The sequence below is a fragment of the Ischnura elegans genome, chromosome 9 (genome assembly GCF_921293095.1).
Source record: "Ischnura elegans chromosome 9, ioIscEleg1.1, whole genome shotgun sequence".
Lineage (NCBI taxonomy): Eukaryota > Metazoa > Arthropoda > Insecta > Odonata > Coenagrionidae > Ischnura > Ischnura elegans.
The window spans coordinates 112,105,455-112,130,788 of NC_060254.1; the positions used below are offsets into that span (position 1 = coordinate 112,105,455).

Below are 25,334 nucleotides of genomic sequence, written 5' to 3' on the forward strand. Positions count from 1 at the left end.
AATTTTCAAATTTCAAATTTGGCGCCTTTTGATTTGGCCAATACTATGTGGTGTGGCATATAGGAACTCTTACTGTGGGCACAATGCGAATTTATCATTGATTCCGGTGTGAATTTAGGTACTGTGCAGCGTTTTGCCCGTTCTTCCTCATTTTTTCGGCTCCGGCTGCGTTGCTCGCCCAGCTAGATCAATTTGTCTCAATCGTCAGTTAGCACACAACTGTGATGCAGTGTCGCATTCTGCAGGATAAACGTACTCCTCGATTCCTTGCATACAGTCTGGCTGGCAAGAGTTGTCCGATGACAGTTCAAAAGGAGGGGTGGAGGACCAGCACGATTTGCAGCCAATCACTGTCCCCCAAATGCACCTCTCACCCTCGCCTAATCATACAATGTTGTCACATGCATCTGAAATACTGAAACAAGCTTGAACCACCAAAACCCTTTCTTCAAATTTCCTAAACAAGTGATTCTTCCTCTGCGTCCTTCACACTCGTTGTGCCTTCCGGCTTCTTTCTTCACAGAACCTTTTGTTTACAAGTGACGTAGGCATTCTTAACTGGCAACCTTGCCCCCCACCCCGAATTAGGACATTCTGCCTGTCATCAGACAATTCTCGGCGGCTGGACTAGGATTATCAGCTTATGAACAAGGTCTTGGAATGCTTCAACAGAATTCGATACAGTTCGTATATCAAGGACTTTCTGTATTCGGGAGGATATCAACCCTAGACTGCATCATGCCTCATTCTTCTGTTGAGAAACTGAAATGAATTTTTTTGTTTTTATATATTTGCATGTAATTTAATTTCGCTTATTATAAACTTTTTTTTTTTCGTTAATTCCTAAAATAAATGTTCATACAAACTTCGTTATTACAAATCTCCAATTTTTCGGTCCACTGAGCTTCATAATAACGAGTCTTCTGTGTATTCTCTTTTGATGGAGCAGGGAAGTAATTGTGTTGACATTTTGACAAAAATATGGCATTATGGAGATCATTGCTTGGCTAGCAAGTAGTAGATATTTAGACCAAAAAAATGTAAAATATTCAATACTAATAATGCAAAAATATAAGTTTTAGCACAGACCGTAATGAACACAAGCATACATAAATGTTTATTTATGTAGAGAGTTAAGAGAGTCGAATCAACAATATGACCTAAGTTTTTCGATTAAGTACTAATATTCCTGTAATCAGTTAAAATCTTGTTTGAATTCTTTAATGAATATCATAATTACTAACAAAAATCCTGTGGTTCCTGGGACATAGGCAACCCAGCCAAACATTCCCGCATCGCTCTTTTTCCTGCATTCATCGTTTTTTTTTCATCCATCCCCCGGAAAAATGATAGATTGAGGTTCCGCTGTATTTATATTTTGGAACTCTTCACTTACCTGTTACAATGAGAATAACTGCTATGGTGCTGTTAAATAAAAATGTATGAGAATGAATTCAACTTGTGGTCAAATCTGATGTTTTTGTATTTTAGGTGAACAATCTTCTGCCAGGACCATTGTTTCTCGATGTGGTGAGAGGTCTGCTGGGGTATCAGCTTCCATCTGTTCGTCGCAAAGCAGCGGATATCCTGAGTAACAGGCTCTTGGCTCTGTTGAATGAGAAAGGTAGTCCCGCAGAGGTTTGCGCTAGCTTCTCTGAAGATGACAGGGCTTCCCTGATGGGTATTTTGTTGGGCCCTCTGCTGGAATTGATGCACAGCCGAGAGGAAATTAAAACAGATTTGAGTGCCACGAGGGAGAACGACCTCAACTGCCAAGTGTCTCTGTTCACAGTCAAGCTCCTTGTGCGCATTCTAGGGCCGGTAGAAAAACCATCTGTATTCAAACATGTAAGTTGCATATTTTTATTGCAGAATTTTCTTTCCTTACCTGTGAATTATTTATTTATTTCAATAGTTTATAGTGTGGCATATTTTAATTTGTGCAACGAGGGCACTGCAGATAGTGGTACATTGTAATTTCATCATTCTCTTAATTAATCTAGGTGCTATCAGAAGTCTGCAAAGTTGCAGCGGGTGCCTTGGGTGAAAAGGGTAGCTTGGTTCCGTCTTCATCAAGTGTTCTTGCCTGTGCTGTGTTATGCATTGCAGAGATCTGTTCAGTCCTCAAAGTTAGTGCCCTGACTGAGTTAAATAATTTCATGCCAATCTTACTTTCTGCTCTCAACTCCAACATGAAAGATAGGTAAGGACACATTACATAATGACTAATTGTAGTACAATAACTTGTATTCAATTAAAGGTTTGGGTATTCAATAAAGATTTGGTTTAGTAGGAAAAGGTTTCTTAAAAAAATAAGGTTTTACATATTTACACAAATATATCCATTACTTTTCAGTGCTTAAGAAGTTACTGTATTCCAATCTAAGGGAACATTTTTCTTCAAGATGAAATTTTTCAATTAATTGAAGCCAATGGCTTAGATTTTTTTCTGTAAATATCATTGGTGATGGCCTTGCAAAAGTGTTAAGAAATGGAGTACTTTTGAAATGACTGAAATTTCATGAGTATGATAAATTGTGTTAACTTTTGAGCACCTACGTAAAACTAATTACTTTTTAAACTTAAAACTAATACATAAAGTATTTCTACATTAAGTAATAGTCGTAGTATGGTCCTCGTTAGGGAAGAAATGCATAGGTGTGAAAAGATAAGGTGATGGAAGAAAGGAGTGGAGAGCTGCGTCAAACCAATGCTAGGATTGTTATGGACGTGTGGTAGGGGCGGTCATCAAACAACTTTTTTCGAAAGTCAAAGTTCGACATATTACAAAATGTAGCCCGACGTACCAAATGAACAGAGAAAAAATTTTGTTCATGTAGGTTGACATCCTACGGTTGCACCAGGGACGTTTATGTTGAGAGTAGGCAACCCGCAACACAGTCCCTCTTTTTACGCTATTTCGGCGATAAATGTCGTGATTTTAATGTTTTTTTCATCCGATTCTGCACCAGTCATGTGTGAAATAGTCGAGGTAAGCAACATAGGTCGAATAATCACGTTTTTTATACAATCATCGGTATTAAAATGCAAAGAAACTTAAAACACTTTGAAATTTTCTTAATTAATGGTATATATTTTAATTTGGTGTACTCGTATAGGCATGATCGCACTAATATGTCCCTACCGTTTATATAGAACAACACTTTTCCCCTCTCCCATCCTAGAGTAAGGATCTCCTCATCTCCCTACGCCTATGAACTGATGTCAACGCACTCCTCAGGCTACATCGTCGACGACAATGGCTCCGTGTTCCAAATTTTGCAGTTCTTCGCCCACCATGAGAACAGGTGCCACTCTGGCTCTCAGGGAGAACCAGAGCTCACCACGTGGAGGGCGCTCCAACTCGAGCTTCTCCCATTACTACCCACCCTTCAAGTCTTATGACGTACCAGTTAAGATGCAATCTTTTTTGTATCCAAAATTGGTGGAGAGAAATGGTAATTAAACAGATTGGAAGGAAGTGAGCTGCTGAAGGCTATGTAAATACAAATTAAACAAAGTAACATTTGCCGGTATCCTCTCCTCTTTCTCCATTTCCCCTGTATTCTCCTTTAATATATACATATATATATATATATATGTGAAGTCGAGGGGTTATTAGGAGAGGTAGCATGGATTTTCAAAGCGCACACGGAAACACTTTCACTTAGATGCAACTAGAACTTTAATATCGGCTAGATACAGCAACTCGTGTGGTTCTTCCCTAGCAAAACCTGCACCGTCTCTCTACACTCCCGTCACCCACACACATTCTGCGCGACTGACTGCGCGTTAACCTCCCAACTGGCACGTCCGTCCGAGTTCCTCGGCGTCCCCCCGAGGGGCAGCACCTCCCGGACCGTCTCGAACAGCCGTAGGATGACATATATATAATTATTCCCTGTACGCTATTGATGAATTGTCTTGTACATGCGTATGGCCTTTCGCAAGGTTTGGTGAGGCAAGGATTTCGTGCCAAAGTGATTTTTTAATGGAGAAGCAACTAAAATAAACAATGAATGTTCTTAACACGCTCTTCAGTTGAGAGTCATCTCTTTGGCGCTCCTCGACAGGTGTTTGGGAGATATCTTCCCACATATGAAGATATTATGTAGTATTACTAGTGGGTGAAGATGGAAAAGATGCAAGAAAGATGAGAATTTGATCAATCGGTCCAGGAGATTGCCCATGTTGTCGCCGACAGAGTGGACCAAGTGTAGAATGATGCGTCTGGACCTGTAATGTCGAACCGCGGCATCCTCATAGCAGTTTAGAGATACCACACGAAATGTAAAAAAATTATGAAGAGCACTAAGAAGAAAAATTCATCTGTTGTCCATCGAGACTTTTAAAAATTTAAGGAAGATGTTAAAATATTGTTTGATTTTGCTCAATGTGTCTTCCAAAACTAACCTAGTGTATTCGTAAGCCGAAGACTTATTAAAAATGAAGAAATGTAATTCCTTTTAGACCAAAGATCAACCGGAGAACTAGTGATTGGGACCATTGATTGGAAAACCACAAACAATTAGGAAGAAGGCTGCCAAAGAAAAAAAATGATAAAAACGGAGGAATCATTTGAAAAGAGACCATCAACATCCTTTGCCCAGAAAATTGGTTCTAAACTCAAGTCTTAGTGCTCTAAAGTTCAAGATGACTCGCCACCTGTGCTCGACGATGAATGGCAACCTTCCTCCCGCCCATCCTAAGTAGCTCGTCGTGCAACATCCTGAAGCTGCCTGTGACCTGCCAATCGGTGAAAAGGCACAACGTAGCAAGCGGTTTGCAGCAACCCTCGTGACTGGAGCATTTGAAGACGTCGGCCAGGTCACACCTGAAAATGCATCGATGATTGTCGACCGGAAGAAAATTGCGCGACGAAGGAAGAAATACAGAGAGCTTGCGACTTCAGAAGATATGGAAAAACTTAGAGACCAACCGAGGATAACAGTGTTCTTCGAGGGAAGAAAAGACAAGACGAAAATCAGGGAATTGTGCAGCAACAATAAAGTGCGCATCACGACTCAACCGAAGAGAGTGTAGTTATCCTTGCAGAACCCGGCGGGGTTCATTTTGACATGCATAAACTGAAACAGGAGGTACAGAATGGCTCGGAAACTCTATCCTCGAATTAGTTGAAGCTGCTATAGTTGACACGTCTTCCATACGGTGCATCGGTTGTGATGGATCACCAAACACCGCGACCGGCTGGAAGGGAGGCGCTGTATGTTTTATCGACGTGCGTCTCGGGCGTGCCTTTTAGATTTAAGCGCCTTTTGCAATCAGATGAACTCCCTCTTCGACTTATAATGGAGACATTTGATGGGCCAACGACGGGACCAAATATCTACATTGGGTCAATTGGTCGCCAACTAAAGACCTGTGCGATGCTACCTCTAATGAAATTTCAGACGATTGATCTTGCTCTCCCTGATCCTGAACTAAATTTATCTCTCATCACAAATACCAAAATTATTCGCTGGACATGGCTCGTGGTATTTCCAGGGTATACATCCCACAAGAGCTGGCTGATCGCGATAATGGGGAAATGAATAACAGCAGATGGGGAATGACGGCCAACAGAGTGATCCGCGTTTACATAGAAACAAGACGACCAAAAGTGGCTTTGAATTCAATAACCGAGACTATGATGAAACTCTATATTCCTATGTGGTTCACAATAAAGAAAAATTGGAAGATTACAGAAGCAGAACATATCTGGGAAATGCTTAAGAGAATAAGAAAAAGTACAGTTCTTGAGAAATTCATCCAGAGCAAAGCGTTCTTCGCTCATTCAGAAAACATCCTCATTGATGAATGATGAAATGCCCGAAGTGCAAAGAGTAGCCTTCCAAAGGATACTGCAGTCAAGAAAGACCTATTCGCCAGATGAAGGCATCAGGGCATTTCACATCCCTGAGCAGTGCGTTGACATCAGTTCATAGGCGTAGGGAGATGAGGAGATCCTTACTCTAGGATGGGAGAGGGGAAAAGTGTTGTTCTATATAAACGGTAGGGACATATTAGTGCGATCATGCCCATACGAGTACACCAAATTAAAATATATGCCATTAATTAAGAAATTTTCAAAGTTTTTTACGTTTATTTTCATTTTAATACCGGTGATTGTATAAAAAACGTGATTATTCGACCTATGTTGCTTACCTCGACTATTTCACACATGACTGGTGCAGAATCGGATGAAAAAACCATTAAAATCACGACATTTATCGCCGAAATAGCGTAAAAAGAGGGACTGTGTTGCGGGTTGCCTACTCTCAACATAAACGGCCCTGGTGCAACCGTAGGATGTCAACCTACATGAAAAAAAATTTTCTCTGTTCATTTGGTACGTCGGGCTACATTTTGTAATATGTCGAACTTGGACTTTCGAAAAAAGTTGTATAATGACCGCCCCTAACGTGTGGTGATGATGGTCTCAGTCGAAGCTAGTGAAAAGATTGAAATGCTTCTTGGCTGATGATTTGCCAAGTTATCAACCAAATAAATTAGATTAAGCATGGAAAACATTTGTCTGTTTCGTAAAATTTTAATTTGTTTTTTGAGTTTTAATTTGGTATATTTACATGGAAAGCTTAAACTGTAAATAGAGTCAAGATTCACCAATTACTTGTCAAATGGTAGTGCATGGGGAAGCAGGAAATGAAAATCATACATAATAATCTGTGTCAATCTCCAAAAAAAGTACATTTTCTACAGGCAAAATTTAAAAAATACATTTTCTTTATATAAGAACCAAAATAGTGTAATTACAGTGTGTCCATCCTACAATCTAATGGCCTAAGTGGCAGAGATCGCTAGTTATATGTACACTGTTTTTTTATTTTTACTCTTGTCCTGTCTACGGACATGAGTCCACGGACACAGCAGAAGAGGAATGTTGTGTTTACACATGAGAAAAATTTGTTTTATATGTAGGGGTGGACGGATCCAGGATTTCTTTCGGATTCGATCCTTGATTTTTGGAGCTGGATCTTTCGGATCGTCATCAAAACGCATTTTCAAATCCCTGCTGTTAAACAAAGTAATTATTCATGTTTATTCTGGGTACATACAATCAAAGGAATGCTTTTTAGTTTTTCTTACACATTTTTATATTTGTATATACAGACTGTCCCAAGGGTCGTGTGTCATTTTTGACCAGTAATTTTAGTAACTTTCCATCCAGCAATACTCATGAAAATTGGCACACTTATGGGGAAAGGTCCTAAGTTTTGTTGAGTGTAAGCAAAATTTTATAATTTTGACCTCACAACTTGGGTCCAAACCAAAAATTTGAATTGGCCTTATGGGGCTTCAATGTTAAAAAAATCGAGATAGAAAAATGTCTGAATTTCATTGACCAAGATGTCAATTCTTAGGGTTTCGGACCCGAAAAAACCCGAAAATAACACTTTTATTGACGAAAATTCAACCGTTGACCCAGTAAGGTCACCGTCAAGGTCATAAGGGTGACAAAAAAAATAGAATGTCAACAAAGGTGTCGATCCATGGGTTTTATAGGGTGCCCAAGTCATTGGTATTGTCCAAATACCCGTATTATTCACTTATTGACCTCCGAGGGTCACAACGGGGGTCAAAGGTCATAGAGCTAAACGTCGGGCCATCATGACAACCAACGTGTCAAACCATAGGTTTTGAAGGGTGCCAAAGCCGGTTAGGCAGTTCATAGATCCGTATTGTTGGTTTTTTGACCTCCGAGGGTCACAATGGGGGTCAAAGGTCATAGAGTTAAATATCGGGCCATCATGATAACCAAGGTGTCAAACCATAGGTTTTGAAGTGTGCTTAAGTCGGTTAGGCAGTTCATAGGTCCATGTTGTTGGTTTTTTGACCTCCGAGGGTCACAATGGGGGTCAAAGGTCATAGAGTTAAACGTCGGTGTCAAACCATAGGTTTTGAAGTGTGCTTAAGTCGGTTAGGCACTTCATAGGTCCGTGTTGTTGGTTTTTTGACCTCCGAGGGTCACAATGGGGGTCAAAGGTCATAGAGTTAAATATCGGGCCATCATGACAACCAAGGTGTCAAACCATAGGTTTTGAAGGGTGCCAAAGCCGGTTAGGCAGTTCATAGATCCGTATTGTTGGTTTTTTGACCTCCGAGGGTCACAATGGGGGTCAAAGGTCATAGAGTTAAATATCGGGCCATCATGATAACCAAGGTGTCAAACCATAGGTTTTGAAGTGTGCTTAAGTCGGTTAGGCGGTTCATAGGTCCATGTTGTTGGTTTTTTGACCTCCGAGGGTCACAATGGGGGTCAAAGGTCATAGAGTTAAACGTCGGTGTCAAACCATAGGTTTTGAAGTGTGCTTAAGTCGATTAGGCAGTTCATAGGTCCGTGTTGTTGGTTTTTTGACCTCCGAGGGTCACAATGGGGGTCAAAGGTCATAGAGTTAAATATCGGGCCATCATGACAACCAAGGTGTCAAACCATAGGTTTTGAAGTGTGCTTAAGTCGGTTAGGCAGTTCATAGGTCCATGTTGTTGGTTTTTTGACCTCCGAGGGTCACAATGGGGGTCAAAGGTCATAGAGTTAAATATCGGGCCATCATTACAGCCCAAGTGTGGAACAATGGGTTTTAAAGGGTTCCCAAGTCAGTTTTGCAGTTCGTAGATCCATATTGTCAATTTTTTTTACCATCGAGGGTCATAATGGGGGTCAGAGGTCATAGATGTATGTTTTGAAATAATGGGAAAACTAATTTCCCCAACCGAAGGTTTAGAAGGGTGAATAATTGAGTACACATATCCACTGTCTTTTCTGACAAGCCTCCCTTGTCCTCTTAGTTTCACGTCGTTGTTGATTATTTGCTTCCCAAGACATCCTTTTGCCCGACTCTGTGTCCACATTCTTCCTCACATCTCTCTTCAAAGAAGGTTCTAAGGAGGTTTTACGCCACATAGCTATGCAGAAATCCCATTGGTTTTAAAGATTAACAAGCAAATAGCAAAACCCATTTATTCCGCTTTTCATGTAAGTATTAGACCTCCATTGGTAACGCTCAAGTTAAGGATTGCGAGTTTTTCCCATTAAAGTCCTAAAGATATGTTAAGAAAAAGTCCCAGTTTGACTGTAAAGACCGCAATACCCCATTCCTCTCCCTCGTCCTGCAAACATTACTGTCTGCAAATTTATCAGGACCTCATTTCACATTCAAACTTGCAAATTGGTTGGGTATGTCTCTGCTTTGATGAGATTCTTGAACACCCAACAATCTCATCAAAGCAGAGATATGCAGTTGTGGCTACGTCTTGGCATTTCCATTAAGATGCATTTGCCGCTGAGCACTATTGTCCGTGCAGCGTGTACTGAACAATTCCAGGTGTGCGTTGTAACAAAATTTAAATATTCCAAACTTGAAGCCCTAGAAAGTGTAATGGTGCAGCTTCGAGAAGAAGAGCATGGCATTCAAAACCATTTCTGCAATTAGCACAAAAACTAGAAAACTCCATGTTCACAAATCAGTTTATAATCAGATTAATTTTGTCGTTTTATGATTTTTCTCTTTAATGGTTAAATATTTATCACATTGCATGATACAATCAAAATAAAAGCTGGATTTATCCATTCCTTTAATGTTTTACCTTATTGCTTCGGACATAGCTAATATCTTTTTAAAATGAGTTCTGTCTTTCACTTTGAGCGGTAAATCAAAAGAATGTCTAGAGAAATAAATGATCAACTGTGGCGTGAAACTAAGAGGGCATGGGAGGCCTGTCCGAAAAGACTGCGAGGAAATGGAAAAATTTTGGAAGGAAGGGGGGGTAAGCACATTGCACACTTTCTCTATGACCTTATACCCCAACTATGACTTTAGAGGATCAAAAAAATCTGTTATGCGGAACGATGAACTGAAAAACCGACCTTGGCACCTTTTAAAACCCATTGTTCCACACTTGGGCTGTCATGATGGCCTGACGTTTAGCTCTATGACCTTTGACCCCCGTTGTGACCCTCGGAGGTCAATAAGTGAATAATACGGGTATTTGGACAATACCAATGACTTGGGCACCCTATAAAACCCACGGATCGACACCTTTGTTGGTATGCCATTCTTTTTGTCACCCTTATGACCTTGACGGTGACCTTACTGGGTCAACGGTTGAATTTTCGTCAATAAAAGTGTTATTTTCGGGTTTTTTCGGGTCCGAAACCCTAAGAATTGACATCTTGGTCAATGAAATTCAGACATTTTTCTATCTCGATTTTTTTAACATTGAAACCCCATAAGGCCAATTCAAATTTTTGGTTTGGACCCAAGTTGTGAGGTCAAAATTATAAAATTTTGCTTACACTCAACAAAACTTAGGACCTTTCCCCATAAGTGTGCCAATTTTCATGAGTATTGCTGGATGGTAAGTTACTAAAATTACTGGTCAAAAATGACACACGACCCTTGGGACAGTCTGTACATAAAAAATCAGTTTTATAGGCTTTCAAGTTGTTTTTTAAAAACATCTTTACATGCTCGGGACCTACACTGTTATGCTTGGGTTTGGAAATGAAAATAGGAAAAATCTTTGGATAAACCACTGACCAATGGCGTAGCTGGGGGAAAGTCCGGGGGGGGTCCGGACCCTCTGAAATGTAAAAACTAGTGATGGGTCGATTCCAAAATTTTATCGATTCCGATTCCGATTCTGACATTTCGATTCCGATTCCACCGATACCGATTCCATCGATTCTGATGCCATAGGCTCCAAGAAAAATATCACTTAATTCCAGGCAATAAGAAAACCACTTTAAAAAATATTACTCCGTGAAAGAGTCAGTTGACAAAAGAATCTTTCATATCATTACTATGTAATTCAAATATAATAGCTAAATTTCAAAACAGAACATACCTGAAAAGTGGTGTTACATGATAGGTATTACTTTAGAATATTGGCACTCATAATATGTCGACAATATATATATATATATCCAAACTACAAAGGAGAGCCCTGAGTACATGAATTTTCATAGCTGTAACAAAGATTACATACTACGTATATGAATCATGTAATATTTGGCCCTTTCAAATTCTCAAGCAGAAAATCCAATTATTCTACATGCTCAGCCAGCAGGTTTTGACGTCTCCATGTTACAGTATTACTGCCTGCAGAAAATTGCCTTTTGCTACACATGTGTGTTATTGGACAAGTACTTTCCCACCAAAATTGCAAGATTTCGGAGACTTTGGAATTTTTATTAAAAATTATGTCAACGATTTGTTGGATCTTGAATCTTAATGGAATTCAAGTGGACGAAGCGAACAACTATAGAACTAAACTTTAGTTTTGTAGAGCCAAAAAAAATGCTATACTTCTCACGTCATTCAATCAACCTTAAAATCTCTTGCTTTTTTAAGTTCAAGAAAGAAAATAAACGCTACAAATGAATATTACATCGGACGGACGCAGTAATAAAAAAAGGCTAAAAGAGCCTTGTGGTGTGTAAACTCCCCCTACCGCGCGACTCTCCTCGGCGAGGGTGGAAAGGGAAAAAGGGTATCGCTTGTTGCCTTTCACGGAAAGAGTTCATTTTTCTCTCTCTTAAGCATGCTGACTTAATCTCTTCACTTTACTTCAATACCCGAGGCATATTTCTTACGCGCGGGATGGTTCTGAAAAATATCCAATCCTTAGTATTTTCACTCGAGTAATGCGCTAAATGTTCAAGTCGATCTATACATAATCCTGTTTAATATCCTCAGTTTAGTGTTTTAAGTCAATGAAGACCATTATCCATGCTTTGAATGACGATTTTCAAGACTAATGTTTTAAAAAACTTGAAAAATCGGCCTCAGTTACCGAGCCTCAGAGGTCCGCGGCGTGTAGGTCAGCCTTGACGCGCGATTGAAAAATCGATCTTATTTCCTTCGTCGCAAACTTTTTTTTCAAGATTTCTACTTAGTACTCTTTAGACATCTCTACATTACATTGTGGTTCAAATTTTCCGAGTTATATTTTTCGTAAACGAAAGATAATGTCTACTTAATGTCAAATTTCACGTGAAAAACGGGTCGGCCATTTTGCCTTGTAAAACCAGACAGATGAGAGCCAAAATCTTCAAAAGTCATTGAAAGTATAGGCAAAGCAGCAGATCAAAGGAATATTGCGTTTTTAATTCCACAAAACTCATACCAACGCAAAACCACTTGGATAAATTCGAAGATTTTTTGAGGAAAAGCGATATCGCGTGATATATATCTCGTGTGGCATTGAAAAATTGGTCATGTTTGGGCTTCTGTATCTCACTAAAGGTTCGCAATTATGTAAAATGGCAATTAAATCAATATTTGGTAATGATTTATGAGTATTTACGCTGATTTTCCAGTCTCTATCCCCAAAAAGGTCATTTTGGACTTTATTCCAGCTTTTTCCGATTTCGGACCAGTGTGCGCGGGGTAGGAAGACGATCGGCCGCCGCGGCTGGCGTAAAGGTATTCGGCGCCCACGTCGACAACAACAATAGTGAATTCGGCAGGCTGAAACTACCAGGCCAAATCATTAGAATGACTTATCGGCTTTAAAAACTGCAGTATTACATGAGTTTCATGATAGCGCTTCCTGTCGGCAGATTGCTGGACCTACTAGCCTCGAAAGCTCTGCAACCTTAACTACTCGACTCGACATCCGTAATGCTACTCGAAACGCTCGAGTCGAGTACCAACTATTCGATCGACTTGAATTTTCGAGTACTCGCACATCCCAAGAAGATATGTGTTTTATTATTACGATTACGGCGCGAAAATTCAAATGACTATTGGAAATGCGGTCGTATATTTTGTTGTTTGAAGTACTGCTGGAATCGGAATCGATTTTTCGCCTTGGCAAGTACTCGTTTTCGATTCCGGTTCTTGGCCGAGAATCGAGGAATCGAAGAATCGAGGAATCGAACCGACCCATCACTAGTAAAAACACAATGACTCTCCTTCATGGGAGGAAAAAAATATTGAAAAATCATGAATTTACAATAGATTACTTTGAAAAATGTTTTTTTTCCATTATGAAGGGTGTTAAAATTATTTTGAAACCCTCTTCTTTGTACCATGTTGTTTAAAAATTTTCCCCCTGGTTTTGGACCCCTCTCCTAACGAAAGTCTTGGCTACCCCACTGCCATCGACTGAATTCAAATTTTCCTCACGCACGTTTCCCCCGAATTTTGTCACCTGAAAATGCTTCAGTATGGTGAGGTGGATTAAGCACTTCCCCGCGATAATTTCACGCCACAGTGCACGCGCATGGCATACATTGGTTCTCCTTATCTCAATAGAAATGTTACTACACAATGAAAGACATTTTTATCAGTATATCATTAAATTAAATTGCAACTGCGCAATCAGCAACACAATTTACAGTGTTTAAAACAGCATTAACATCACACGTGCAATGAGGTGCTCGACCGGATCAGTCTCTAATTGTTTGAGGGGTCAATGCTGCACTTGTTTCTTTGAAAATTGTGCTGTTTGGAAATGTTGCATATCAGTAAAGTGTAATTGTAGAATTGTAGATAGAAATCTTAGTGGCAATCAATTAGAGCTGAAAAATAAACAGAAATATGGTCAGGAATGCGTCGCGTTTGGTCTAATTCTTTTTTAAATCTCGTGCATGTTATCTAATTGTCGAAGCTATCGAGACATCTTCGGGCCCAGAAAGTCACTCTCCTTGCATTTGTCGACTAGAAACGGAGAATTGAAGCAGGTAGGCCAAAAAAGGTCAGTTAGTGAGACGGGGTAGGCATGAAACATGCTTCAATTGTTCTCGTGTAATTTGATATTTTCCTTAGAAGACAATGATTTATGGTCTGTGTGATTTCGGAAACAAAAAAAAACAATAGAGGCATGGGCTCATGGACCGCCGAGGGTGGTTTTCTGAAATCTGTGACGTAGTTACTTTTGACGTGGTTATTATCCTACGACGCTGAGATTCCCCCGATGATTGTTCAATCTCTTGGGAAGAGTCGCACTATGTGCCAGTCGTATTTTGCTTTTTTTTATTTTCCACGGCTGAAATTCTCCTACGTAACCTCTGCGAGAGCTTTCAAACAATACGGTTCATGATTAGGACAAGAATCGCATGCGACGGCACATTCGAAGAGAGAATCGGAACTCTTTCCACCCTTATGGAGCGTTGCATTCACCCACTGAACCACTGAAGCTATTATTTAAAAATTTGGATCCAGATCCGATTTCTTCCGCGACTTTGGATCTGATGTATCCAATGAAGGGCAACATCCGCGGATATTTGGATCCGAGGTATCCAATCCGACCATCCCTATTTATTTGTCATTAGACATTCTGTCACTAGTCATAGTGTACCATCATGTCCACTACCATTTACTATCTGTCATATCCATGGACTTCAGAGTTCACGAATATGATGTTCATGGACATGACGATTTTCTCAAAATTAAGTTGTAGTTGGGACTTAGAAAAAGTTAAGGCACTGCCCTTACTACATTGAACTTGCATCCTGGATCTGTAAAAGACAACTCAATTGTAATTATTAAAAGATTTTACTTTTACTAATTTTTACTTGTCCACGGACATAACTGATGATCTTGGTTCTTAAAAAAAAACTGAGCTAAAATTTTTCTTCCAGCATTGAAACATTCACTAAACTCAAACAACCCAATATAGCTCACAATCCCTTCTCTGCACACTGGTTGTTCAGGGCTGCCAACATGCCCTATGAGTAATTCCCCCTTCTCCCTGTGTGTCCACGAACTTTGCTTTTTTGGGTAGGACAAATGTTTTTTTTTTGTTTTATAATAAATACAATGAAGTAATAGCAACCCAAAAAGACTATTTTGGAATGTTTATATTTTTTTTACTTGTATAATGATATATTTCTTAATAAATTATTTAGTAAAGGCTGTTAACGCAATAAACATCTCTTCAAAAATCTATGTGGGACTGTCCACGGACACTAAAAATCATCAGTCTGTGGACATTAAATTTGAGGAACATAATTTCTTTATCTTTACTAATTGGTCACTAAATTTAGTAAGAGGGTACGTAAAATAATATGCCATTTTCGTTTTTTATGGCAGTCCATGGACATAATTTTGTATGATTATGGGAGAATGACCCATCTTAATTTGTGAATTGAATTCATTTTTGTTTTTTAGCATCAACACAACAGCTCAGATAGGTGTTGTCACTGCTGTGCAAAGAGTTGTGGAGAGCATCCCCAATTTCATCTCGCCATATTTGAGGACACTTTTGGTGAGGCTTTGTCTTTTCACTTCACAGCAGAGTTCTGGCGAAGTGGTTGACAGTGACATGCAGATAAAGAATGAACAACTGTCATTGAAGCTGGCATCCATAATGTGAGTAATTCCATTTTATCTTTTGGTAAGCTTTTAAAAGTTTATTTGTCATGTTTACACTCCTGAAAAGCAATTTCCTTTAGCTTCAGTACAGGAGAATGCGTTTCATCCTTCTACCATTTTTTTTAATGAACGAAAAACTGCTTGCATTAATTTGAGAGTTGCATTAATTTTCTGCTTGAGCAGAGATGATAGTAATAATAAAACTACGTCTTTGTGTAGCCAGCTTTGTCATTCTGTGACTGTTGTTTAGTTGCTATTTATTCTGCTCTGGAGAGGTACAAGTAGTGATTTCATTACATTGGGAAGGGATTGCACATTTGCGATTTGACACACATATAATCATAGATTTTAGACAACACTTATCTTAATTTGCGATTGGTTAGCCATTGAAGAATCTTCTAAATTCAATCAAGAATTTTTTCCCGCCATTGATCGTCATCTGCTCTTGCGAGCAAATAACGTTCCCATATTTCTGAATGTTTTGAGGGGGCGAGGAATTTCTCTCTTGATTTGACATTTGTCTATTATTGATTGTGTTTGTGGTTGCAAATTTCAAATGTTTGGTGAAATTTTTGATGAAAAAAATTGAGTGATTACAAAAATGCTGTTGTACATTGTGATTTAAGGTAATTAATTTTGTCTCAGTTCTCAAATTTCACTGAGATTGAAGACGTCAATCTCAAATATGCACCTGCAGTGGACTTCAGTTGGGATGTTTTTTAGGCATGAGAAATTCTGATCTTGCTTACAAGTAAAACATATGCATAACATATGTAGGAAGTACCTTTTGAAACTCACTGACTGACTTACTTGCTAATGTACAGACTGTCCCAAGGGTCGTGTGTCATTTTTGACCTGTAATTTTAGTAACTTTCCAAATGTACATGAAAATTGGCACACTTATGGGGAAAGGTCCTAAGTTTCGTTGAGTGTAAGCAAAATTTTACAATTTTGATCTTTTGACCTCACAATTTGGGTCCAAACCAAAAATTTTAATTTGCCTTATGTTAAAAAAATCGAGATAGAAAAATGTCTGAATTTCATTCAATGAGGGGTTAGGTGGAAGTTAGTCTCAACCTCGCCCGAATAAAGGCATCCATCATTATTATTATTATTATTATTATCATTCTGTCCTGCCTAGCAATTACTCAATATGATGGATGGATTGTAGTATGTGGAACCAAAATGAATATAATTTAGGTGATTAACAAACAAGAATACCCACCCCTTGATTTATTTTATGCACTGCAGACTCCCAATTATCCGGCTGCGGTTTATCCATATTGCGGCCTATCCGTGCTTGAGTTTTACACTTCTTCGACGTTTTCCACTTTCTTCTTTATAAACTAATCAATTGGGAGCAAAAGCACCTATATATTTGCATTTTAATGCAAGGCTACACGGGGCTTATTATTTCCGTGAGAATTCTCTTCGTGAAAGGAAATTTATTTTTTGACAAGGTATGTTTCAAGTTTCCTTGGACGTCTGCTCCTGCATGCAGACGACGATAAATGGCGGGGAAAAATTCTTGATTGAATTTAGAAGATTCTTCAATGGTTAACCAATCGCAAATTAAGATAAGTGTTGTCTAAAATCTATGATTCTATGTATGCCATATCGCAAATGTGCAGTTATTGCCGTGGCCTCGCATTCAGTTGAATACAGGCCAAAGGAATGGGAAATTTCGTTGCACTCGGACATATTAACGATGTGATTAGCCAAGGTGAAACTGGAGAGGAATGGAATAGTAGAAGTGAAGAAAGCAGCGGGGGAAGTGGAAGTGGAGATAGCATGAGTCATAGCCAGGCACTCGCCAGCGTAAACAATTTGCGATAAGTCCTGGTTTCCTACGCGTGCTGCTGCACGATGAGGTGGCCGCGTGCCCATTACCTTCACAGAAGCTTAGTGTTCATGTTATCTAAAGATCATGGTGCCCAATGACGTTCAGTGATCAGGGAACCGAGTCCCTCAGTAGATGCATACCGGGCAACTTGCGTGAGACGCAACTATGCAACGTGGTGCCTGGCATTGTAGTCTCCAATATCGCGCAGTGGTTTTGAAGCATTTGTGCAACCAATTTTATGAATCCGTGGTCTTGCAGACACGGGTGCACTGTTTTTGGAAATCAGGCATTACGCAGAACACAAGTAGGAATAAGAGTACAATCACGTTATCACGGTCAAAAAGATTGCGGTTGGGAAAAAGAAGCTCTTAATGATTCTGGAAAGCAATCCAAAATAACAGACGATGTGCATAAATAATATTTAATCGTTTGATTTGTATGAATTTTGAAAATTACATGAAATTTAAGTGAAAGTTTGTATTATTTGTGTTTCTTCTGATTATTCGTGCCGCCTCTCCCCATCATTAGCCCGTTAGGATAGTCGGGAGTGCACGTGCTGTATTTGAAAATCTTTTACGAAAAGTAATGATGGAATATAAAAGCATGCGGTGGCCATGCCCTTGTGCATGATTGATTCAACTAACACAGGCTATGGAACTCCATTTTTGCTTAAGGGGACTGGGTACCTAAATTCTGGGTATCTAAATGTTTTTTTATTATGTTCAGTCATCCTCAGTAATGTCTTTTTTCCAGGAACAAGGTGTCCTCTGCTATTCCCCTGCGTGTACTGATTCCTGCCGTGAGTGATTCGTATGCAATCCTCAGTGAAGGGAAATATCCCGCTCCAGAGGCGGTGATTCCCTTGAAGGATGGAGTGAAGCGCATGAAGCTGAAGTCTGAGGAAGTGGGAACGAAAGAAGAACCGCTTCCGAAGGAGTGCAAGTGCCATGCGGCCATCGTCCCACTCATGGACCTGTTTTCTCACAGCTTGTCCAAGATGACTCGTGCCGATGTGAACAGTCACCTGGTTGAATTGGAGCACTTCTTCTTGCGTGCGCTAGACTTTAGGGCCAAGAATAGACACGAGGAGAGTGGTGAAATGGTTGAAAATGTAGAGGCGAGTGTGATCAGTGCCCTGGTTGTTTTGGTGATGAAGCTCTCGGAGACCTTGTTTCGGTCACTCTATTACCGTCTCTTTGAGTGGACGTCAGGGGATAAAGCTCCTCATCTCAGGGCCATCACGTTCTATAGGTAAGTAAATAATTTGCGCCTGAATTAGGTGGGAGTTTTTGGTAATATAATTCTTCAGTTCTATCACTCACGAAGAATTGATCCCTAGGTTGAACCATTGAGTCCCTATGTTTTGTGACCTCAGTGTCTGCCCAGGAAATGGTATTCTATGTTTAGGCTGAATTAAGGAATTCCTAAGAGATAGGGAGGAGACTTCTTGCGAATCACACATATTTTTGGAAAAGTAATTTTTGATCAGGCAAGCTCCAATTAAATATTTTATTTATACATTGTTTTACCATTAACATTTTTGATTATATGCATTAGTTTTTAGGTAAATTACACTTAATCACTACAGGAATGGTAAAAATTCTGCTCATTATTTTTTTCAGGGAAAAATTTTGTCTAGAATGATGGAAATTGTCAGGGAATTTGAAAAGTTCATTGTGTGGCCACCCTGATGTTAAGACATTATCCATTTGCATAAAAATGAAATGTGCATACAAAGTTCCATCTCGCATTTTTTAACCCTTTCGCGCCGAATGCCACACCTGTGCGGCGTTAATTTTCCTAACCTAAGCAACGAATGCCACGCCTGTGCGGCACAGGTCGAAAAAAGTGACCGTGGCAGACACAATAGACCCACGGATGCGGTCGCCCCTCGTGATCCGCCTTAGCGCGAGCCCAGTCCCATCTTCGCCTGCTCAGGTCGACCCTTTCTTATCCTCTCCATGCGGTCAACTACTGTTATTTGCAGTGTATTTTCCAAAACTATATTTGTTGCTTACTTTTCATATCCATTGCTATAAATGAATTCATCTTTTTTTGCTGACCACATGGAAATTTCAAACAAAATTCTAACGTTAATATCAACGGAGTTATAGACCAACTAGTAAATATACTAAATCCGTCTAAATTAACGTTAGAACTTCGTTTAAAATTTCTGCACGCTCAGAAAAGAAACACAAAATTCATTTTGAATGTAAAAAATCATTGCGAACAACAAATGTTTGCATATATTTTGCACTAATATTTTAGCCAGTTGACCGCGGACTCGTCCTAGGAAGGGGCTTTTAATCCTTCGAGGGTCTGGGACAGAGGCCGAGGAAAGGGATCGGCGCCCCACTGAGTTGGGTCTAAAAATGGTTAGGGAGGGAACCACTGCCTTCGGTCGATGCGAAAAGGCTTCGTACAGTAGAGTAAAGACAACTTTGAAGAGACTCGTATTGAGGAAGAATTTCCCTCAACGAAGGTCCGGCGCGAAAGGGTTAAAAACATTTATTGTTCAGAGGAAGAAAAAATTGCTATATGTACCTATCTGATCAGCAAAATATCTCTTTTGATTTTGTTTGTGTGGGATCTGGAAATATAGGAAGTTAGATTAATGCGGTAGATTCGTTACAGGTCTCAAGGTAATTTTGTGATGTGCTCTTGATGAGTGAATTGACAAGTAAATGTGCAGTACAATTTTGCTTATAATTTACCTCTTTAAGGTACTGTGTAGCCTGCTTAGTGTTGGCAATGGTGATGAAATCCCACTGCAATTGTAGTATAATTGTCAGTGTATGTCTCTCTTGAATCATTTAAGGTTTTCGAGCAAGTGTGCCGAGTGTCTCAAGGGCCTGTTTGTGCTCTTTGCTGGCCACTGCATCAGGCACGCTGCTTCGCTGTTAGAACGCAATAATTTGGCCAAAATCAAGTCGGATGCTGAGAGTGGGGTGGTTGACGCAGATGTCCAGCACACCCCTGCGGAGGAAGCACTGTACTTTGGTGAGGAGGAGGATGGTGATGGCCTGCGTGCACATTCATTAATCACATGCATTCTCTCAATGCTTCATTCAGTCTTTCTCTATGAAGATGGAACCGGTCGTTTTGTCACTTCGGGCCGTTTTGAAACTCTGATGCCTCCATTGGTTGATCAGGTTGGTACTTCTTAACCTTATGGTCTTGTGACCATTACAATTGATTCATTTATTCGTACAATCTCTTGCATTAAGGGTAGTGCATTGTGTAAGGCAGCGATTTGTTTGATCAGTCACATGAATGTGTCATGGACTGATTTGTAGGGCTTATATTGTGGAAAAAAAAATTCACAATTTGGTATGAAAAAAATGTACAAAAAATCTCTACGGAAAATCGAAATAAAGATCCAGTTTTCAATAAATGGGAAAAATACATACGTATTATCCATATGGTGTTCAAAATGAAAATGTTAACTATCCACTGCAATGGTGGAGGAGACATAAGACGTGTAAGCGATATCTCGTTGGTGCAGGGTTGTGCTCAAAGGACGGATCAGATTGTGGTGAACTGTATCTCACAAATGTAGGTAGAGATATAGGCTGTAAAAAATATAAACAATGCATCTCTCGAGGCCATTTATGTCGTCTTTCTCATTGACATGGCACTTATTTTGTTCCATATTACTCAATTTCCAAATTTAAGCCTGTGGACATAAGCTTTGCTGAGATCACTTGCAGATTGGGAAAAGATCGCTAACTCTGTGATCTAACTCAAAGGCTTGCTTGGCTTAGTAAGTTTAGAACTCGCCTAGATGGAGCCACAGGTGAGAGCCGATTTCAAATATTCTGGGTTGATGGACCAGGCGAGGAACTCTCGTGCAAGCCCAGGATTTTGATTAGGGATGCTCAGAGGCTGTTACTTGAAAGCGGTGCTCATTGATAGGCACACGAGTGGTCAACCCTCTTGGCTGCCACACTTCTTCCCTCTTTCTACTCGTACCAAATCTGAAAAATGATGGTGCATCTCATTGCCATTACCAATATTTGAGAAAGCTATTGAATGTGGCAATAAAATGTGGTTTACTATTTTTTCAAGTGGTCTACAGACCTCATCAAATCCCTCTGTTATATCCTAGTACATACTTAGAAATGCTATCTATTTGGTTTCGACGAGTCTGGCAGCAAAATCTGTTCTGTTCTGTGGTGGGAATCTTCTTTGTTGTGTGTTCAGCTGAGGCCAGGTGCTTCTGGCAGAACACCTTACAAATTCAGTCTATCCCAGCATTGCAGAGTGTAAGCATGGCAATTTGTTCTTTTTCTGTTAACATTAAAAAAAAACATTGCTAGCATACTCGTGAACGTGAGTAAATTCTTTTATGTTTGAGAGCCAATGATTTTAAGCATTCCTGTGGGCAAAAACTTAAGCTTTGCTGTATAACTTTTGCTTAAAGCCCACATCCTAACCTCTTATATAACCAAAACATCAAGGGATCAGCCATAGGTGGAAACGTATCGCTGGTGCAAACGGAGACGGCTGGGAATTAAGCCATGGATAGCATAGCACACGGCAAACATATTGAAAAATTGAGTTTTAATGATGATGAGCTCCTTGTAGTGATGCATTTAAAGAATGAAATTCTTGAAGAGAGAGGGCAGCATGTGGTTGAACACATGCCACCTCTTTCGGATGCATTTAAGTGGACGCAGAGAGGGTGCTAGAGGAGTAGCCTCTGTGAATGCATATGCTGCCAAGTATGTAGCTTGATTGAGGGCTGACTCATTTCTCAGAGAATTCTCTTAGGCTCAGTGTAGTTTGTACAAAGCAAATAGACCCATTATTGGTACTTTTTTCATTTGATGAGGTTTCCGGATGACACATTACAGCAGCAATGGAAATCCAGTGTTTTAATCCATGGTTTGAATTTTGTAAATCAAGATTGGTAACGAAAAATGACGTTTATTAGTGGTTCGAAATTGAAAATCTAACTCAAAGATAAAAAAATTTATCCTAATCATGGAAAAAGTCATAATTTATGCCAAAAATACAAAATTTTGCGCAAAGGCTTAAGCTATGCATTGTATCACGAAAATCCAGGATTGGGTAGGTAACTTTGTCTAAGTCCATTCAAATAAGTGGTCCAATTCATTAATTAAACTTTCAGTATTCTAAATGGATTTTTAGGCTTAGTTACGCAATCTTTTAACTTGTAGGAGTGGATGTGTGAAATCGAAAGTGATTTTTGTGGGCTGAAGTGGAGCCTGTAGGAATGTGTGAATGAGAACAGACTTTATTTTCTGATCCTATACATTTACAAGTTAAGTGGTTTCCTTGTGTGTTCTCTCTTCCACTCTTTCATTTAGCCATAATGTGTGAATGTATTGGATAAGACACCCTCAGAATGATCATTATAGAAGGGTAAAAAAAAATTCTGACGAAGCAGTCCATAAAACTTTATTGTCATAAGTTCCTTGTAATGTTTGGTAATTTGCCCCATGATGTTTTCATGCATAACTGTAAATATTATTGAACTTAAATAATATATTACTGAAAATTTATAATGGCTAAGTAATGGTAATTGGTATAGTGCTCTCAGAGTTTCTGTGAACTGTGAAGTTACCCTAAGCCCATTTGCCCATGGTAGAGGTGGTAGGATTGGCTACCAGTTTCCAATCCCACTATCTGGTTTTTGACTCGGTGCACACTGCATACAAACTCTTGACAGCAGGGGTTCAAAGGAATTGTCGAAAGTGAATGCTATGCCTCGACTGCCTTCAGCATAGAAATACTCCTGATTTGTGAATGAAAAACTCTGCTGTTTCTACAATTTGGAACTTTATTTTCCTGACTAGTTTCGATACACTGTATCATATTCATAGGACTAGCCATCTGAATATGATACAGTGTATCGAAACTAGTCAGGGAAATGAAGTTCCAAACTGTAGAGACAGCAAAGTTTTTCATTCACGAAACAGTAAGATGGATTTCTACAACGTGAAGGCCTCTACTATTCAGTGCATAGAAATACTTGAGTAACTACAATAGATATTGAGGCAAAACTTCTGCTGATTGCGATATATATTCATCACTGGGAGTGGAGGAAGTCAAACCCATCTACAAGTCTTAGTGATTGTGCAAAAGCACATTAAAAAAACTTCCTCTTCACCAACCTTTTAAAAAAATTGGAAATTCCAACCAATCTATTGCACTGAGAAAGGATCTATAATATACCATACTGAACTTGATTTTAACAAAGAAGCCTGCAACTATAAGCACAGTTATGAGCTGAAATACTATGTTGTAACATCATTTTTATCATATGAAACACACGACATATCTCTCATGAGGGTTTTTGATGATCCATGTTTTAATTTTATCAATCACAGGGAGGTGTGTTCTCACTGAAATTTTCTTTTACTTATAGCATATTTTCTCTCTTCTGCACTTTTTATCGCATGATTCATAACCAATGGGAATAACAACTTGGGGAACTCCATCACTTAGGGTAATTCCTATGTGTCTGTCTTCTTCCTGAATTTTCTCCTCATGCTTATGACACACTTACCCAATCTTCCTTTGTTACCAATGCTAACAGCTTGTTTGTTAAGTGAGCCACGTCAACCACTTAGAATCAGTACATATTCCTCTGCGCAACTCTTGCACAATTCACTTCAATATCTCGTGCCCTTCACACTGCAGAAGAGTCCTTAGTCATGATAACACGAGACCAATTGAGCAGTACATACCAATGGAGACAAGATTTGCTTGGAAGGACACGAGACATGGACTGACACCTGCAATGTTTTGCCCGTAGTACATAAGTCTTTCAAGGGGCCAAAAACCTCATTGATTAACTCCATAGAAACCCATCAAATTTATTGAATAAAAAGATGACCCCATGAGGGGTTGGTGGCCATCTCCATTTGGCAGCACCCCTACTGGGTGCCATTAAGCTTTCCTTTCATGGTTATAATGATAACAATTTATTCTTCAGTGGCCACGCTCACCACCACACACAGGAGTAGGGACAGGATTTGTCATTGTACGTACGAGAATATCCCAGATGGGCATGGACGCTCTCAACTCCAAGCGATGAATATTCCAATCACTGCAAGTTTTGACTTGCTGTCTCTTGCAGTTCCTCATCCACTGTAGTGCTCCACCTAAGGTCGTTGCAATCACTAAGCATTTCTTTTGCTAGTGGCAACGGTCAATCTGCTGCTATTGAGGGTGTTTGTGCAGCGCCCAGCATATCAGAAACGGTATTGCACATAGGAGTCAATCGCTGCTCATCTGCCGTGGACAACTATGATTTGGGAAACTGTGCAGGCACTAAAGACTTCCTTCTTCTCTCTCTATGAAATGAACTTAACCATGTACTGTGAGAGAATAAGTCCTGGAAATTCTGTATAAATGGTCCAGATAAAATGCTATATCAAACAAAGCCATTAAATAAGGTAACTTTCTTAAGAATGCTCGATGACTTTCAAAATTACTGAGAGAACCCCTCAGCATGAAAAACACTTGAGAAACTTATTTCATGGAAAATTATTGGTTCATATTTGTTAATTTTTTTTAGAGTAAAATGTTCTGAATTTCACTTAAAAGATATTGATCTCAATCACTGTAATATGTGATATTTGAAATCACATGATGATGCTAAATCCTTGTAATCACTCCCCTTTTCTTAACAGTTGGAGAATTTAGTTGGTGGCATAGATCTGTTTCAAGAAAGGTGCAGCGTGCATGTAGTTCCCACTCTGGTTAAGTTGGCCGTCTCTGCTGCTGATGATTCACTATGGAAGCAGCTGAACTATCAAATTTTACTGAAAACACGTCACAGCAATTCTAAGGTTTGTATATGTACACCATACACGATTGTATTACTAAATTTTGCAATGTTTTAGGACACTCATTCTTTAAGATACTTTTTTTAGGGTGTGCAGTGGCTGGGAAAATTGGAAATTATGCGTTAAATTTTAGTCTCTGGGCTTATGCATGAACTTTTGCTCCAACTGGGAATTTCAAAATATTTTATTTCAAACTCATTTCAAGTAAAATTTTGTCACTTCAACACCCATTTTTTGGACTAAAATGTGTTTTTCGTAATTTTAAGTTAAGTAGCGTAGTAGAATTTTTAGAGCCGCATCGAATGGTGGAATGTCAGACGTAAGTAAGAA

General features: G+C 39.4%; 1 protein-coding gene across 1 annotated transcript in view; it reads left to right on the plus strand.

The window, feature by feature from the left end:
• The window catches only part of LOC124165829 (HEAT repeat-containing protein 1), a 144,832-nt gene that overhangs the window by 118,340 nt on the left and 1,158 nt on the right, over nt 1–25,334 (plus strand). Inside the window, exons 21-26 of the mRNA XM_046543356.1 lie at nt 1,492–1,848; nt 2,004–2,203; nt 15,138–15,338; nt 17,938–18,435; nt 20,003–20,336; nt 24,849–25,007. Of these exons, the coding sequence (XP_046399312.1) occupies nt 1,492–1,848; nt 2,004–2,203; nt 15,138–15,338; nt 17,938–18,435; nt 20,003–20,336; nt 24,849–25,007 (1,749 nt within the window). The remainder of the gene's footprint in view (nt 1–1,491; nt 1,849–2,003; nt 2,204–15,137; nt 15,339–17,937; nt 18,436–20,002; nt 20,337–24,848; nt 25,008–25,334) is intronic.